This window comes from Bufo gargarizans, chromosome 8 (genome assembly GCF_014858855.1).
Source record: "Bufo gargarizans isolate SCDJY-AF-19 chromosome 8, ASM1485885v1, whole genome shotgun sequence".
Classification (NCBI taxonomy): Eukaryota; Metazoa; Chordata; class Amphibia; order Anura; family Bufonidae; genus Bufo; species Bufo gargarizans.
In genome coordinates this window covers 192,530,783-192,549,627 of record NC_058087.1, presented here as the reverse complement: position 1 = coordinate 192,549,627, position 18,845 = coordinate 192,530,783, and the positions used below count along the sequence as shown (strand labels likewise).

Sequence of the window (18,845 nt, the reverse complement as noted above, 5' to 3'; positions counted from 1 at the left end):
TACCCCATTTGGAGTTTTTCTTTCCCCCGCTCCCTACTACATGGTATGCAACCGTAAACGATGCCATTAGACAGTACCACTGGAGCCGCAATAATAAGCCCCATAGGGCTGTGAATGGAGAAAAGCTAGGACTATGGGAAGGCGGGGAGTAAAAATGGAAAATCCCAGGGTCCTGAAGGGGTTAAAGGGGCAAATCTGCTTTTAACTCTTGTGGAACACCTAAAGGGTTAACCATGTTTTCCTAATCTCCTGTGGGGTCCTGTATGTGAGCCCCACAGACGGCGGCGGACCTTTCCAGAACGTCCGGGGAGGACGCGTCTTTTATCAGCCTTCAGAGAACTTGTGGAAAATGTAAATCTTTCCAAATATTTGGTACATTTTGGACTTTTCAGAAATAAAGGTGAAATATATGGACTGACATTTACCGCTAACGTGTCAGGGAGAACGGATCAGATCCGCAAAAACTGGCCCGGGGTAGAAGGGGTTAACGGGGTTGTCTGGACGTATGCTCCTCGCTGCCGCCCCCTGACCGGATGTGGCTGCGTTGTAGTTAAAGGGGTTCTCCGGGAGTGTGTCCTCGGGGCAGGTCATCAGCTGCTTGGTAAGGTATCGGCAGTCCTGGGAGCACCGCAGCCTTCTCCCTGCTCACCAGGCACAGCGCCGCCCATTATATAGTGGCCGTTCTTGGTTTTGCGCTCAGCACCATTGACTTTAATGGTTCCCAGGCAGAAGTGTGTGCAGCGGGGGGGGGGCTGGTAAGTATGGCGTCACTCCACAAGTTAGCGCCATACGGTAATTGGAATTATGCCTGGTGCAGGGCTGAGGGCTGCAGTACACCCCCCTACCAATCCCCGGGCTCTCCTGTGTCCTTTGTCTCCATCATTTGTGGAAGCTGTGGTCAGGACCTTTTGGGACTGGGGCCCCCGAGGAGTCTCACAGCAGAATCCACCACCATTGAGCTCAGTGGGGAACGTTCCCTTGATTCGGATTAACCCCCAGAGGTCCATGTATGGCTGCTCCTGTACTCTGCTGGTTGTGGCCCTTGTGGGGGGCCCTGTGTACCTGTGCTGATGCATCTTCTCTGTATTCTTCTTCTTGTAGCACTGGAAGTCTGAAGGCTGGAGAGTCTGGCCCAGGATGAGGCAGCATCCCAGCATGCACTGCAGCCGGTCACAAGCCCCTTATTGGAGTATCGCGAGAAAGCAGAGTCTGCTAGACGCGCCACAATGGAGTCCTGTCCTCCTCGGAGGCACATGCTGGTGGGTGAATGTATTTTCTGAATGTATGTAGCATCAAAGCTTAATGAGTGTTAACATGTAATGATTTGCCCCTGGCCCCAGCGTCGTAGGCCTCAATGCAAGACCCGTCTCCTGTCACTCCAGCGACCTGTCCACCAGCCCCGAGACAGATCTCAGGTAGTGGCAGCAGACAACTCCTTGGTCGTGCAACTTGTCAGAGACTTGGTCACAATTCTCATTCAGAAGCTTAACCACCCAACTGTTCTGCAGGAGCTGAGCTCTGCTGTGGGGAAAGGACTTTACTGTTCTGCAGGAGCTGAGCTCTGCTGTGGGGAATAGACTTTACTGTTCTGCGGGAGCTGAGCTCTGCTGTGGGGAAAGGACTTTACTGTTCTGCGGGAACTGAGCTCTGCTGTGGGGAAAGGACTTTACTGTTCTGCGGTAGCTGAGCTCTGCTGTGGGGAATAGACTTTACTGTTCTGCAGGAGCTGAGCTCTGCTGTGGGGAATAGACTACTGTTCTGCGGGAGCTGAGCTCTGCTGTGGGGAATAGACTTTACTGTTCTGCAGGAGCTGAGCTCTGCTGTGGGGAAAGGACTTTACTGTTCTGCAGGAGCTGAGCTCTGCTGTGGGGAAAGGACTTTACTGTTCTGCGGGAACTGAGCTCTGCTGTGGGGAATAGACTTTACTGTTCTGCTGGAGCTGAGCTCTGCTGTGGGGAATAGACTTTACTGTTCTGCTGGAGCTGAGCTCTGCTGTGGGGAAAGGACTTTACTGTTCTGCAGGAGCTGAGCTCTGCTGTGGGGAAAGGACTTTACTGTTCTGCAGGAGCTGAGCTCTGCTGTGGGGAAAGGACTTTACTGTTCTGCAGGAACTGAGCTCTGCTGTGGGAAATAGACTTTACTGTTCTGCGGGAGCTGAGCTCTGCTGTGGGGAAAGGACTTTACTGTTCTGCGGGAGCTGAGCTCTGCTGTGGGGAAAGGACTTTACTGTTCTGCGGGAACTGAGCTCTGCTGTGGGGAATAGACTTTACTGTTCTGCTGGAGCTGAGCTCTGCTGTGGGGAATAGACTTTACTGTTCTGCTGGAGCTGAGCTCTGCTGTGGGGAAAGGACTTTACTGTTCTGCAGGAGCTGAGCTCTGCTGTGGGGAAAGGACTTTACTGTTCTGCAGGAGCTGAGCTCTGCTGTGGGGAAAGGACTTTACTGTTCTGCAGGAACTGAGCTCTGCTGTGGGGAATAGACTTTACTGTTCTGCGGGAGCTGAGCTCTGCTGTGGGGAAAGGACTTTACTGTTCTGCGGGAGCTGAGCTCTGCTGTGGGGAAAGGACTTTACTGTTCTGCGGGAGCTGAGCTCTGCTGTGGGGAAAGGACTTTACTGTTCTGCGGGAACTGAGCTCTGCTGTGGGGAAAGGACTTTACTGTTCTGCGGGAGCTGAGCTCTGCTGTGGGGAAAGGACTTTACTGTTCTGCGGGAGCTGAGCTCTGCTGTGGGGAATAGACTTTACTGTTCTGCTGGAGCTGAGCTCTGCTGTGGGGAATAGACTTTACTGTTCTGCTGGAGCTGAGCTCTGCTGTGGGGAATAGACTTTACTGTTCTGCTGGAGCTGAGCTCTGCTGTGGGGAATAGACTTTACTGTTCTGCTGGAGCTGAGCTCTGCTGTGGGGAAAGGACTTTACTGTTCTGCAGGAGCTGAGCTCTGCTGTGGGGAAAGGACTTTACTGTTCTGCGGGAGCTGAGCTCTGCTGTGGGGAATAGACTTTACTGTTCTGCGGGAGCTGAGCTCTGCTGTGGGGAAAGGACTTTACTGTTCTGCCGGAGCTGAGCTCTGCTGTGGGGAAAGGACTTTACTGTTCTGCGGGAGCTGAGCTCTGCTGTGGGGGAATAGACTTTACTGTTCTGCGGGAGCTGAGCTCTGCTGTGGGGAAAGGACTTTACTGTTCTGCAGGAGCTGAGCTCTGCTGTGGGGAAAGGACTTTACTGTTCTGCGGGAGCTGAGCTCTGCTGTGGGGAAAGGACTTAAAGGGAACCTGTCCCCGGTATTGTGTGTATAGAGCTGAGGACATGGGTTGCTAGATGGCCGCCAGCACATCCGCAATACCCAGTCCCCATAGCTCTGTGTGCCTTTATTGTGTAAAAAAAACAAAACGAATTGATACATATGCAAATTACCCTGAGATTGGTCCTGTACGTGAGATGAGCCAGCGGCAGGACTCCTCTCAGGTTAATCTGCATATGTATCAAATCGTTATTTTACAGGTGAACGCTGTAATAAGACACACTGGGTATCGCTGCGTCCGTAACCGGCTCTGTGATATCACATGATCCACCCTGTCAGGTGAACGCTCTAATAGACACATTGGGTATCGCCGCATCCGTAACCGGCTCTGTGATGTCACATGATCCACCCTGTCAGGTGGACGCTCTAATAATACACATTGGGTATCGCTGCGTCCGTAACCGGCTCTGTGATGTCACATGATCCACCCTGTCAGGTGAACGCTGTAATAATACACATTGGGTATCGCCGCATCCGTAACCGGCTCTGTGATATCACATGATCCACCCTGTCAGGTGAACGCTGTAATAATAGACACACTGGGTATCGCTGCGTCCGTAACCGGCTCTGTGATATCACATGATCCACCCTGTCTGGTGAACGCTGTAATAATAGACACATTGGGTATCGCTGCATCCGTAACCGGCTCTGTGATATCACATGATCCACCCTGTCAGGTGAACGCTGTAATAATACACACTGGGTATCGCTGCGTCCGTAACCGGCTCTGTGATATCACATGATCCACCCTGTCAGGTGAACGCTGTAATAATACACATTGGGTATCGCCGCATCCGTAACCGGCTCTGTGATATCACATGATCCACCCTGTCAGGTGAACGCTGTAATAATAGACACATTGGGTATCGCTGCATCCGTAACCGGCTCTGTGATGTCACATGATCCACCCTGTCAGGTGAACGCTGTAATAATAGACACATTGGGTATCGCTGCGTCCGTAACCGGCTCTGTGATATCACATGATCCACCCTGTCAGGTGAACGCTGTAATAATAGACACATTGGGTATCGCTGCGTCCGTAACCGGCTCTGTGATATCACATGATCCACCCTGTCAGGTGAACGCTGTAATAATAGACACATTGGGTATCGCCGCATCCGTAACCGGCTCTGTGATATCACATGATCCACCCTGTCAGGTGAACGCTGTAATAATAGACACATTGGGTATCGCTGCGTCCGTAACCGGCTCTGTGATATCACATGATCCACCCCGTCAGGTGAACGCTCTACTAATAGACACATTGGGTATCGCTGCGTCCGTAACCGGCTCTGTGATATCACATGATCCACCCTGTCTGGTGAACGCTGTAATAATAGACACATTGGGTATCGCTGCGTCCGTAACCGGCTCTGTGATATCACATGATCCACCCTGTCAGGTGAACGCTGTAATAAGACACATTGGGTATCGCTGCGTCCGTAACCGGCTCTGTGATGTCACATGATCCACCCTGTCTGGTGAACGCTGTAATAAGACACATTGGGTATCGCTGCGTCCGTAACCGGCTCTGTGATATCACATGATCCACCCTGTCAGGTGAACGCTCTACTAATAGACACATTGGGTATCGCTGCGTCCGTAACCGGCTCTGTGATATCACATGATCCACCCTGTCTGGTGAACGCTGTAATATTAGACACATTGGGTATCGCTGCGTCCGTAACCGGCTCTGTGATATCACATGATCCACCCTGTCAGGTGAACGCTGTAATAAGACACATTGGGTATCGCTGCGTCCGTAACCGGCTCTGTGATATCACATGATCCACCCTGTCTGGTGAACGCTGTAATAATAGACACATTGGGTATCGCTGCGTCCGTAACCGGCTCTGTGATATCACATGATCCACCCTGTCAGGTGAACGCTGTACTAATAGACACATTGGGTATCGCTGCGTCCGTAACCGGCTCTGTGATATCACATGATCCACCCTGTCAGGTGAACGCTGTAATAATAGACACATTGGGTATCGCTGCGTCCGTAACCGGCTCTGTGATATCACATGATCCACCCTGTCAGGTGAACGCTGTAATAATAGACACATTGGGTATCGCTGCGTCCGTAACCGGCTCTGTGATATCACATGATCCACCCTGTCAGGTGAACGCTGTAATAATAGACACATTGGGTATCGCTGCGTCCGTAACCGGCTCTGTGATATCACATGATCCACCCTGTCAGGTGAACGCTGTAATAATAGACACATTGGGTATCGCTGCGTCCGTAACCGGCTCTGTGATATCACATGATCCACCCTGTCAGGTGAACGCTGTAATAATAGACACATTGGGTATCGCTGCGTCCGTAACCGGCTCTGTGATATCACATGATCCACCCTGTCAGGTGAACGCTGTAATAATAGACACATTGGGTATCGCTGCGTCCGTAACCGGCTCTGTGATATCACATGATCCACCCTGTCAGGTGAACGCTGTAATAATAGACACATTGGGTATCGCTGCGTCCGTAACCGGCTCTGTGATGTCACATGATCCACCCTGTCAGGTGAACGCTGTAATAATAGACACATTGGGTATCGCTGCGTCCGTAACCGGCTCTGTGATATCACATGATCCACCCTGTCAGGTGAACGCTGTAATAAGACACATTGGGTATCGCTGCGTCCGTAACCGGCTCTGTGATATCACATGATCCACCCTGTCAGGTGAACGCTGTAATAATAGACACATTGGGTATCGCTGCGTCCGTAACCGGCTCTGTGATATCACATGATCCACCCTGTCAGGTGAACGCTGTAATAATAGACACATTGGGTATCGCTGCGTCCGTAACCGGCTCTGTGATATCACATGATCCACCCTGTCAGGTGAACGCTGTAATAATAGACACATTGGGTATCGCTGCGTCCGTAACCGGCTCTGTGATATCACATGATCCACCCTGTCAGGTGAACGCTGTAATAAGACACATTGGGTATCGCTGCGTCCGTAACCGGCTCTGTGATATCACATGATCCACCCCTGTCAGGTGAACGCTGTAATAATAGACACATTGGGTATCGCTGCGTCCGTAACCGGCTCTGTGATGTCACATGATCCACCCTGTCAGGTGAACGCTGTAATAATAGACACATTGGGTATCGCTGCGTCCGTAACCGGCTCTGTGATATCACATGATCCACCCTGTCAGGTGAACGCTGTAATAAGACACATTGGGTATCGCTGCGTCCGTAACCGGCTCTGTGATATCACATGATCCACCCTGTCAGGTGAACGCTGTAATAATAGACACATTGGGTATCGCTGCGTCCGTAACCGGCTCTGTGATATCACATGATCCACCCCGTCAGGTGAACGCTCTACTAATAGACACATTGGGTATCGCTGCGTCCGTAACCGGCTCTGTGATGTCACATGATCCACCCTGTCAGGTGAACGCTGTAATAATAGACACATTGGGTATCGCTGCGTCCGTAACCGGCTCTGTGATGTCACATGATCCACCCTGTCAGGTGAACGCTGTAATAATAGACACATTGGGTATCGCTGCGTCCGTAACCGGCTCTGTGATATCACATGATCCACCCTGTCAGGTGAACGCTCTACTAATAGACACATTGGGTATCGCTGCGTCCGTAACCGGCTCTGTGATGTCACATGATCCACCCTGTCAGGTGAACGCTGTAATAATAGACACCTTGGGTATCGCTGCGTCCGTAACCGGCTCTGTGATAGTCACATGATCCACCCTGTCAGGTGAACGCTGTAATAATAGACACATTGGGTATCGCTGCGTCCGTAACTGGCTCTGTGATGTCACATGATCCACCCTGTCAGGTGAACGCTCTACTAATAGACACATTGGGTATCGCTGCGTCCGTAACCGGCTCTGTGATATCACATGATCCACCCTGTCAGGTGAACGCTGTAATAATAGACACATTGGGTATCGCTGCGTCCGTAACCGGCTCTGTGATATCACATGATCCACCCCTGTCAGGTGACGCTGTAATAATAGACACATTGGGTATCGCTGCGTCCGTAACCGGCTCTGTGATATCACATGATCCACCCTGTCAGGTGAACGCTGTAATAATAGACACATTGGGTATCGCTGCGTCCGTAACCGGCTCTGTGATATCACATGATCCACCCTGTCAGGTGAACGCTGTAATAATAGACACATTGGGTATCGCTGCGTCCGTAACCGGCTCTGTGATATCACATGATCCACCCCGTCAGGTGAACGCTGTAATAATAGACACATTGGGTATCGCTGCGTCCGTAACCGGCTCTGTGATATCACATGATCCACCCTGTCTGGTGAACGCTGTAATAATAGACACATTGGGTATCGCTGCGTCCGTAACCGGCTCTGTGATATCACATGATCCACCCTGTCAGGTGAACGCTCTACTAATAGACACATTGGGTATCGCTGCGTCCGTAACCGGCTCTGTGATATCACATGATCCACCCTGTCTGGTGAACGCTGTAATAATAGACACATTGGGTATCGCTGCGTCCGTAACCGGCTCTGTGATGTCACATGATCCACCCTGTCTGGTGAACGCTGTAATAATAGACACATTGGGTATCGCTGCGTCCGTAACCGGCTCTGTGATATCACATGATCCACCCTGTCAGGTGAACGCTGTAATAAGACACATTGGGTATCGCTGCGTCCGTAACCGGCTCTGTGATATCACATGATCCACCCTGTCAGGTGAACGCTGCTAATAATAGACACATTGGGTATCGCTGCGTCCAGTAACCGGCTCTGTGATATCACATGATCCACCCTGTCAGGTGAACGCTGTAATAATAGACACATTGGGTATCGCTGCGTCCGTAACCGGCTCTGTGATGTCACATGATCCACCCTGTCAGGTGAACGCTGTAATAATAGACACATTGGGTATCGCTGCGTCCGTAACCGGCTCTGTGATGTCACATGATCCACCCTGTCAGGTGAACGCTCTACTAATAGACACATTGGGTATCGCTGCGTCCGTAACTGGCTCTGTGATATCACATGATCCACCCTGTCAGGTGAACGCTGTAATAATAGACACATTGGGTATCGCTGCGTCCGTAACCGGCTCTGTGATGTCACATGATCCACCCTGTCAGGTGAACGCTGTAATAATAGACACATTGGGTATCGCCGCATCCGTAACCGGCTCTGTGATATCACATGATCCACCCTGTCAGGTGGACGCTCTACTAATACACATTGGGTATCGCTACGTCCGTAACCGGCTCTGTGATATCACATGATCCACCCTGTCAGGTGGAACGCTCTACTAATAGACACATTGGGTATCGCTGCGTCCGTAACCGGCTCTGTGATATCACATGATCCACCCTGTCAGGTGAACGCTGTAATATAGACACATTGGGTATCGCTGCGTCCGTAACCGGCTCTGTGATGTCACATGATCCACCCTGTCAGGTGAACGCTCTACTAATAGACACATTGGGTATCGCTGCGTCCGTAACCGGCTCTGTGATATCACATGATCCACCCTGTCAGGTGAACGCTGTAATAATAGACACATTGGGTATCGCTGCGTCCGTAACCGGCTCTGTGATGTCACATGATCCACCCTGTCAGGTGAACGCTCTACTAATAGACACATTGGGTATCGCTGCGTCCGTAACCGGCTCTGATATCACATGATCCACCCTGTCTGGTTAGGGTTGTCTCGATACCCAAATTTTGATTACTACGTCGGGTGAACACTACAAAAAATAAAAACTGTGCCAGAACACTTTTTTTTTCACCTTACCTTACAAAATGCTTAGTATTGAGTGATCAGAGACATATGCGCACCAAAATGGTACCAAGGAAAACGTCGCCTCATCCCGCAAAAAATGAACCCTCACATAAGACAATCACTCAAAAAATAAAAAACCAATGGCACCCGTAAAGCAATCCATAAAAATCTCCTTCCCTTCTGAGTCCTGCTATGTGCCCACCACTTATGGGGTGTTGCCGTATTCAGGAGAAAATGGGTAACAAATTATGGGTGCTTTTTATCCTGTTACCCCTTGTGAAAATGTAAAATTTGGTTCTAAAGCAGCATTAAAATTCAGTAAAATGCTCTTGGGGTTAAAATGCTCAGTACACCCCTTATTATATTCTTTGAGGGGTGTCGTTTCCAAAAAGCGGTCACTTTTTGTCGGTTTCCACTGTGTTTTAAGGTGAAAAGTGGCGTGTTACTGAAGGGGTTGGACCTTTTTAGTAAATTAGAGAGAAGGGTTCTTGGATGATCGGCACGGAGTGAAAACCAGTCACATAGACAGAACAGCTCAATATATTTAATAAAAACCAATTGAATGATTTTTAGCTTAAAATGAGTAAAATACAATCATAAAAAAATAGTCTTTCAAGGTGTACATAGCCTTTAACAGTGTAGATGTGAACAAAGCACTTGTGGTAAGAGGATGCTATTACCTGTAACATCTGCCCAAAAACTACTCTTGGAGACAGGAGATTCTGCTCCCTCTGTCAGAATCACTCTGAAGCAGCATATAGGACATCACAGAAGTACTGGGCAGTATAGAGGCGGACAAAGCACTTAGGCCACAGCACACGTTGCAGTATATTTTCTGTGTGGGGGAAAAACTAGTGTAGTACAGTACCAGTATGAAGTTACACAATTCTCACGTATGCTGCAGATTGTTTCTGTGCGGAAATTGAGCTGCAGTGCAGATTTCCAAATCTGTCTATTATGTTTGTGGTTTTAGCACATTTCACTTTTTTCCAATGAAGAGGAGATCTGTGGCTAATCTGCACCAAAATCCATAATTAGAAATTGTGGGTATGTTGCAGAAAGGAAATGAATGGCGATCTTATCTGATACATGGTGTGCAGGTTTTCTTACTGTGAGGTGTAATACTGCTATCTGTGATGTCTGCCCATATACTACAGATGGAGATGGGAAATATTGCTTCCTGTCACTAACAATTGCTTATTGAGCTTATAAGGCATTGAGAAGTGCTGAGCAGCGTGGATGTGAATAAAGCACTTGAGATGATATATACCATTATAAGCCGCAGTGATGTTTCCCCTTAGACTAGGCAAGAAAGATATAAGCGCGGTAAACAAGTCCCCAAAAAAGTTAGTCACACACTTCCCCTGGGAAATTTCAAAGGAGGTATTGAGAGTAACTACCGGGCGCCAGCAGGGGAAAAAGAAAGAGAAGAGGCGAGTGGTGGAAGGCTGCCTGGGGTGGTCAGATATGCATCAACCAGAGGCATGTGGTAATGAGGAAAAAGGAAGAACCCAACCACCGTGTGGGCGCCAGTCCACAGATTAAAATCAGATCAACTGGTACTATAGTTCCGTAGGAAGAAATTGTTCAGCGTTTAAGGCAGGGTGGATTTAAATCCCTAGTCAGTAAGGCTTGATTCAATTCATGGTTTACTAAATAAAGACTAATTCTTGCGGTATAACTTATCATATGCAAGTAGATGAAGATTTTTAGAATAACTTTTCATATTCGGTTGATTCTGCATTAATAGGTTTGTAGAAGTTAGGATTAAGGTCTTTTTTTTCAACTCTGGTTATTTTATAACATTTTTGCTGTGAAGACGAGGCCTGTGATCTCTGCTGAGTCAAATTCAGTTTTTAGAACTGCAAAAGTAACCCAAGCATCTGTGATAATATCTTGTAGAAACTGCCCAATCTTACAAAAACCTCTGGAAGAGCAGGACATGGTGAATGGATTCATGGAATTTATTTACCCCCAAAATTAAACATATACAGCCTTATTCTACATAATTAAAAAACTAATCTTTATTTCATGATGGAATAACCTTTTGGATGGTAATTTTCCTCAAAAAGCATTATAGATAGAGATATATATATATATATATATATATATATATATATATATATATATATCTCTATCTATCAGAAAAATTTGATTTTTTTTTTTCATTTTTTTTTTTTCCCCCACCCTGGTTTAAGGCAAATACTAAATATGAGGCATAAAATCTATAATAGATCGTAGTGTGAGATAATAGAAAGCTGGGTCAGTATATAATAACCAAGCTGGTGTATATCGGAGCACTCGAAGACGGTAAAAACACCAATGGAGATAGATAAATGCGCCTTAGATAACTCACTTCACAAGGCGAGATGGTCTATGGCAGGGGTAGGCAACCTCCGGCACTCCAGCTGTTGTGAAACTACAACTCCCAGCATGCATACTTGCTCTGCTCTTCTAAGAACTCACATAGAAATGAATGGAGCATGCTGGGAATTGTAGTTTCACAACAGCTGGTGTGCCGAAGGTTGCTGATCCCTGGTCTATGGGATAAAGCTCGAGACACCCACAGGCTGAACGCCCCTGCCAGGATCGCTTGTAGAATCGCAGGAATAACCGCAGCAACCACCGACAGGACTTCTGGAAGATTCCCTTTATTGAAATCAAGGCTCACCGCGTTTCGGGGGTTTACAGCAAACACCCCCTTCCTCAGGAGCAAATGGTATGCACAAGAACAAACGACCTAATCAACCCGACCTCTTTGAACTCTATCGATTTGGACCCGTTAGTCCGTAAACTGACACTTCAAAGGCGCTTCGGTATTAAAGAGCTGACATCACATGACCACACTGACATTGTTAATGAGGTCCGCCTCCATTACTCATGAAATAAACACTGTTCCCCCAACTGATACCCTAACTCCAATCCCATCAAATCTGAGATGTAAATCTACCTTCTACCCGCTAGAAAATTGAGGTCCCCATGTAGAGAGTTTCCACAACATGGTGTTAGATGACTTCAGGGCTTTCAGACCCTACACACCAACCCTGGACAACCTTGACTCGAGCGAGAAGAAAGCACTCACAGCTCTTAAACAAAGCCCCAATCTAGTCATTAAGAATGCTGCAAGGGTGGTGGGATTGTAATTATGGATCATGAATACTACTTAATTGAATCCAATCGAATTTTATCTGATCGTGATTACTATAGGACCCTTAAGGATGACCCCACCATTCCCTTCAAAAAAGCTCTTTCAGAACTTATTGAATTGGGATACAGTACAGGTGTCATTGATAAAAAAGAAAAATTTACTCTTGACACCTATCCATGCCCCGATTCTATTTCCTTCCCAAAATTCATAAGTCCCTCGATAAACCTCCCAGGAGACCCATCATCTCTGGGATTGGATCACTCGCATCGAATTTATCTGCATCTGTTGATAATTTGCTCCAAAAATATGTAATCCAGTTATCTTCATACTTGAAAGATACTACTTAACTCCTTCAAATGGAAAGAGGGCTACCTGTGGGTGACCCTCAACGTATCAGCCCTATATAGTAACATCAAGCAGGACCTAGGGCTTCTAGCGGTCAGCCATTTCTTACGGACAGATTCCTCCATGCCCCCGCCTCAGAAAGATTTCATCATCACATCAATAGAATTCTTTCCAAATCACAACAATTTTTCCTTCAACAACACGGTTTATATACAAGAAAAAGGTACCGCTATGGGTACAAAATTCGCTCCATCATACGCAGGGTGGATTTGATTTAAATCACTAGTCAGTAAGGCTTGATTTAAATCATAGTTTTTTTAGATAAAGATTCATATTTGGACAATTTTTCTGTTGTACTTAGGAAGGAGAAAAATAATCATTACCTTAATAATAACAATTTAAATAGGATTTATTTAACTGAACAGCATGTTACTTGCTTACACATCCCTGTTTGGTGCAGTGTTTGCATTTTGCACGCATGCCTGCCGAACTTCATTAAAATATTGCCAAACTGGGTCTCTCTTACGGCTGCTGCCATTATAGTTTTTTTTTCCTCCAAGGAAAGAATGTGATAAACCTCAGGTCATTCACACAAAAAGAGCCAAAGACTTGTCTGTCTGTGGCTGTGCAGTACTGTGCTCTTGTAGTACTCCTTGTCTGCTTGCCTTTTCCTCCTCACACTTAGCTTCACTTTCTTCTTGTGCAGATCTATTCCACTCCAAACAATCAGAAAAATATTCTTTATATTCTATTCACTGAACTTTAACCTCAGCACTGAAGGGGTTGATTCTGTATTTATAGGTTTGGAGAAGTTGGGATTAAGATCTTTTTCTCAACTCTTCATGTTATAAATTCAGTTTTGAGAACTCCAAAATGAAACCAAGCGTCTGTGATAATATCTTGTAGGCAGAGAAACTGCCCAGTGATCCTACAAAAACCTCCAGAAGAGCCGGACATGGTGCATGGATTCATGGAATTTAACCAAAAACTCAACATATACAGCCTTAGGGTCCATTCACACGTCCGTTGTTTCTTTCCTGATCTGTTCCGTTTTTTCAGGAACAGATCTGGACCAGATCTGGACCCATACATTTTCAATGGGTCCTGAAAAAAATCTGACATTGTGCTGTCCGTTTTTTTTCAGGACCCATTGAAAATAAATGGGTCCAGATCTGGTCCAGATCTGTTCCTGAAAAAACGGAACAGATCAGGAAAGAAAAAACGGACGTGTGAATGGACCCTAATTCTACTTCATTAAAAATGTCCTCTTTATTTCATAATGAAATAACCTTTGGATGGTAATATATTTTCCTCAAAAAGCATTTTATATAAAAAAACTGATTTTAAATTTAAAAAATCATAGATTTTTATCCACCCCATATGCCAACCTCTTCATGGGCCTATTTGACGAGAGATTTGGCCTCCTTTTCCATCCCAACATCAAATTATATTATAGATTCATTGATGATATCTTCATCTGGGATGGCGATGAACAATCTGTTAGCTCCTATAGAAGGATTAAATGTCAATGCCTGGGGACTCTCGTTCAGCCATGAACACAGTCCCAGTCTCTTTAGATGTCCACCTTGCCACAACACAAGATAGAATAATTACCAAAACACATTTTAAAAAGGTAGTTATTTAGATTTTAATAGCCGTCACCACCACAAATGGCTTAAACATTCCATACAGCCAAATGAAGAGAGTGGGGAGAAACTGTTCTGGAGACCATGCCCTCACAGACCGGCTCCATGAAAAAGGTATCCTAAGAAACTACAAAGAAAATTATGGAAAATTCAGCCCGCACAACCCCTAGCAGGTGCAGATTGCTATGGCGAAATAGAGATATAAATGTAAAAACACAAAATGCAATGGCACACTGCACCCAGCGCTCTGCCCTGCCTTTATGCTGGATGTTGAATGAGGCATTGGTGTACATTTTGGCCAAAGCGTAATAAGCCACTCACCACGTCAAGGTCGCCTTCAAGAGTGGTCCCTAACACTAGTTCCTACCTTTTATGGGCCATGACAGCCACATAAAGTCCAGGGAGCGCAGGCACAGCATGCACGCCAAGCACACTCTGCTTTTAACCCCGTCCGGTGCCATTACAGCTTTCATCGGATCCAGGGATGCAAGTACCAACATGCATGCTGAGCCCACTATATACTTCTCCTGGAGCCTAATGGCCACTGGTAGGTGCTGTATAAGCAGACTCAGTTTTATACTGACTTTAAAACCAGCCTCCAGGGGGCAGATTAACTGGACAGCACCTGCTAGGGGTTGTGCGGGCTGAATTTTCCATATTTTTCTTTGTAGTACGTATTGGAGGCGTGGCGATCTCCAAGCAGTCAAGCACACCTGTCCAGTTAATCTGCCCCCTGGAGGCTGGTTTTAAAGTCAGTATAAAACTGAGTCTGCTTATACAGCACCTACCAGTGGCCATTAGGCTCCAGGAGAAGTATATAGTGGGCTCAGCATGCATGTGAGTACTTGCATCCCTGGATCCGATGAAAGCTGTAATGGCACCGGACGGGGTTAAAAGCAGAGTGTGCTTGGCGTGCATGCTGTGCCTGCGCTCCCTGGACTTTATGTGGCTGTCATGGCCCATAAAAGGTAGGAACTAGTGTTAGGGACCACTCATTAAGGCGACCTTGACGTGGTGAGTGGCTTATTACGCTTTGGCCAAAATGTACACTAATGCCTCATTCAACATCCAGCATAAAGGCAGGGCAGAGCGCTGGTTGCAGTGTGCGATTGCATTTGTGTTTTTACATTTATATCCTAAGAAACTACCCTGAACGGTAGCCAAAAGGAAGCCCCACAACCCTAACCTTGAAACAATGTCACAAAAAACTAGGGTGAACCTCATTACCAGGTAATACTAAACATGCCACTATCGGGCAAATACTCTCCCGACATTGGGGGTATTATTGAAGGATACTCCACGTCTTCCTGTAGTTACTTACTGACGTGCCCAAACACTGAAAAATATCTTAGTCCCCTCCTGTCCAAAATAATCTCCAAAGAAAACCGTTTATCCACAAACTTCCAGAAAGAATTTGGCTAAGATAGGGGCATATAAATGTAACATCAAAAGATGTACAGTACAGACCAAAAGTTTGGACACAGCTTCTTCTCATTCAGAGTTTTCTTTATTTTCATGACTATGGAAATTGTAGATTCACACTGAAGGCATCAAAACTATGAATTATCACATGTGGAATTATATACATAACAAAAAAGTGTGAAACAACTGAAAATATGTCATATTCTAGGTTCTTCACAGTAGCCACCTTTTGCTTTGATTACTGCTTTGCACACTCTTGGCATTCTCTTGATGATCTCCAAGAGGTAGTCACCTGAAATGGTCTTCCAACAGTCTTGAAGGAGTTCCCAGAGATGCTTAGCACTTGTTGGCCCTTTTGCCTTCACTCTGCGGTCCAGCTCACCCCAAACCATCTCGATTGGGTTCAGGTCCGGTGACTGTGGAGGCCAGGTCATCTGGCGCAGCACCCCATCACTCTCCTTCATGGTCAAATAGCCCTTACACAGCCTGGAGGTGTGTTTGGGGTCATTGTCCTGCTGAAAAATAAATGATGGTCCAACTAAACGCAAACCGGATGGAATAGCATGCCGCTGCAAGATGCTGTGGTCGCCATGCTGGTTCAGTATGCCTTCAAGTCTGAATAAATCCCCAACAGTGTCACCAGCAAAGCCCCCCCACACCATCACACCTCCTCCTCCATGCTTCACGGTGGGAACCAGGCATGTAGAGTCCATCCGGTCACCTTTTCTGCGTCGCACAAAGACACGGTGGTTGGAACCAAAGATCTCAAATTTGGATTAGGATTATCAGCTGTGTGTCCACCTGACTTCTCCACAACGCAACTGATGGTCCCAACCCCATTTATAAGGCAAGAAATCCCACTTATTACACCTGACAGGGCACACCTGTGAAGGGAAGACCATTTCAGGTGACTACCTCTTGAAGCTCATCAAGAGAATGCCAAGAGTGTGCAAAGCAGTAATCAAAGCAAAAGGTGGCTACTGTGAAGAACCTAGAATATGACATATTTTCAGTTGTTTCACACTTTTTGTTAGGTATATAATTCCACATGTGATAATTCATAGTTTTGATGCCTTCAGTGTGAATCTACAATTGTCACAGTCATGAAAATAAAGAAAACTCATGGAATGAGAAGGTGTCCAAACCTTTGGTCTGTACTGTAGGTGTTGTGCCATCATAACGCACAACGCAAGAGAGGTCGTCAGCACGACTTGGGCGGAGAGATTCACCCTCAATCATGAGGTTCACTGTGGGTCTAGTAATATTTACCTACTTCGATGCCCGTGCAATTAGCAGTATGTTGGTAGGACGACCCAGACGCTGCGAGTAAGAATGAATGAGCACCGCTCTGGCATTAGACGTCCTGACGCTTAGTGTTTCCCGACATTTTTTAGCTTGTCACAACGCGACCGCACAGTTCTTATGGTGACACCTCTAGAGTGGATTCCCAATTCGTACCAATCCCTTACCGCAAAGAAATGTATTGGATATGCCGGGTTAATCACTGGAATCCATTAATCACTAGACATAGATTCTGAATATAATACTTTACCTTTATGTCTGTGTCCCTTATAATTTATGCATTGCTTGAGATTCCCACAGGTTATTATGGATAGGCACATGCGTCCTCAGAACCCTAGATGGATCTATACCCACATATTGATTGGGTGTAGAATAGGATACAGGAACCAATATTGGGAATACTGTTACTCATTTTTTTTTTTTATACACCCCTTTTAATTATACGCATGTCTGTTTTATTGTAAGTTTTTGTCCATGACTTTTTTATACCATTATTTTCTATATATGGTTCATTTATCTATAGGCTTTTTTCGGTCTAGCCCCTTCTACCATCCATATAAATATCCTTTAGAAAAGTCATTATATATATTTTTATAAAAACAGCCCCTTGCAAGAAATCGGTTTTTCTCTGCTAACCCCACCCTTTAGAACATCCAGCGAGGTTCAGCATTTGGGTCTGCGGGACTCACGCAGGCGCAATTACAAGGGGGCGTTCATGTAGCTGCCGAGGACTGGAAGTCACATGTTTGATGCGTTCCAAAGACTGGAAGTAGTTCCTCTGACTAGTCCAGAATGACTGGCAGCTTCCAGCGTGCAGGTACCATCCAGTGCACTTCTGAGAAGGGACATACATGTCCCATACCACCCTATGCCACCATAGAAACTTCCCTAATTTATGAATTATATACAGTCAGGTCCATAAATATTGGGACATGGACACAATTGTAACATTTTTGGCTCTATACACCACCGGAATGGATGTGAGCTGTAACAAGATGTGCTTTACCCGCAGACTGTCGGCTTTACCCGCAGACTGTCGGCTTTACCCGCAGACTGTCGGCTGTAATTTGAGGGATTTACATCCAGATCAGGTGAACGGTGCAGGAATTACAGCAGTTTGCATCTGTGCCTCCCACTTGTTAAGGGACCAGAAGTAATGGGACAATTGTCTTCTCAGCTGTCCCATGGCCGGTGTGTGTTATTCCCTCATTATCCCAATTACAATGAGCAGATAAAAGGTCCAGAGGTCATTTCCAGTCTGCTATCTGCATTTGGAATCTGTTGCTGTCAACTCTGAACGACTTCACCGGAGTGAATACAGAGGGTTCACCACAAGATGGAAACCATTGGTGAGCCTCAAACAGGAAGGCCAGATTAGAGTTTGCCAAACGACATCTAAAAAAGCCTTCACAGTTCTGGAACAACATCCTATGGACGGATGAGACCAAGACCAACTTGTACCAGAGAGATGGGAAGAGAAGAGTATGGAGAAGGAAAGGAGCTGCTCATGGTCCTAAGCATATCTTGTATTTATAATGATGTGACTGCTGACAAAAGCAGCAGGATGAATTCTGAAGGGTTTCGGGCAATATTATCTGCTCCTATTCAGCCAAATGCTTCAGAACTCATTGGACGGTGCTTCACAGTGCAGATGGACAATGACCCAAAGCATACTGCAAAAGCAACCAAAGGGAAAGAAGTGGAATGTTCTGTGTAACGGACTGTTTCAGCAGACAAGGGGTTAAAATCCGTTTAGGCGATATGCCCCTTTCTGAGAGACAGGCACAGCTACTGCAGAACACCAACCTCCCGAACTGGATACAAAATAGCACTCCAAACTGGAACCTCGCGAATAGCTGCCAGCAGACGAACAGGAAAAGCGTACAGTCAGTTTACACTCCTGGCAATCAGTCTCTAACAGC

At 46.4% G+C, this 18,845-nt stretch overlaps 1 protein-coding gene across 3 annotated transcripts in view; it reads left to right on the top strand.

The window, feature by feature from the left end:
* Nucleotides 1-1,105: 1,105 nt before the first annotated feature.
* Nucleotides 1,106-18,845, top strand: part of LOC122945070 (Snf2 related CREBBP activator protein) — a 59,707-nt gene continuing 41,967 nt past the window's right edge. For all 3 annotated transcript variants that reach the window (XM_044303906.1, XM_044303907.1, XM_044303905.1), the window contains exon 1: nt 1,106-1,259. In XM_044303906.1, coding sequence (XP_044159841.1) covers nt 1,227-1,259 — 33 coding nt within the window. In that variant the 5' untranslated portion in view covers nt 1,106-1,226. The remainder of the gene's footprint in view (nt 1,260-18,845) is intronic.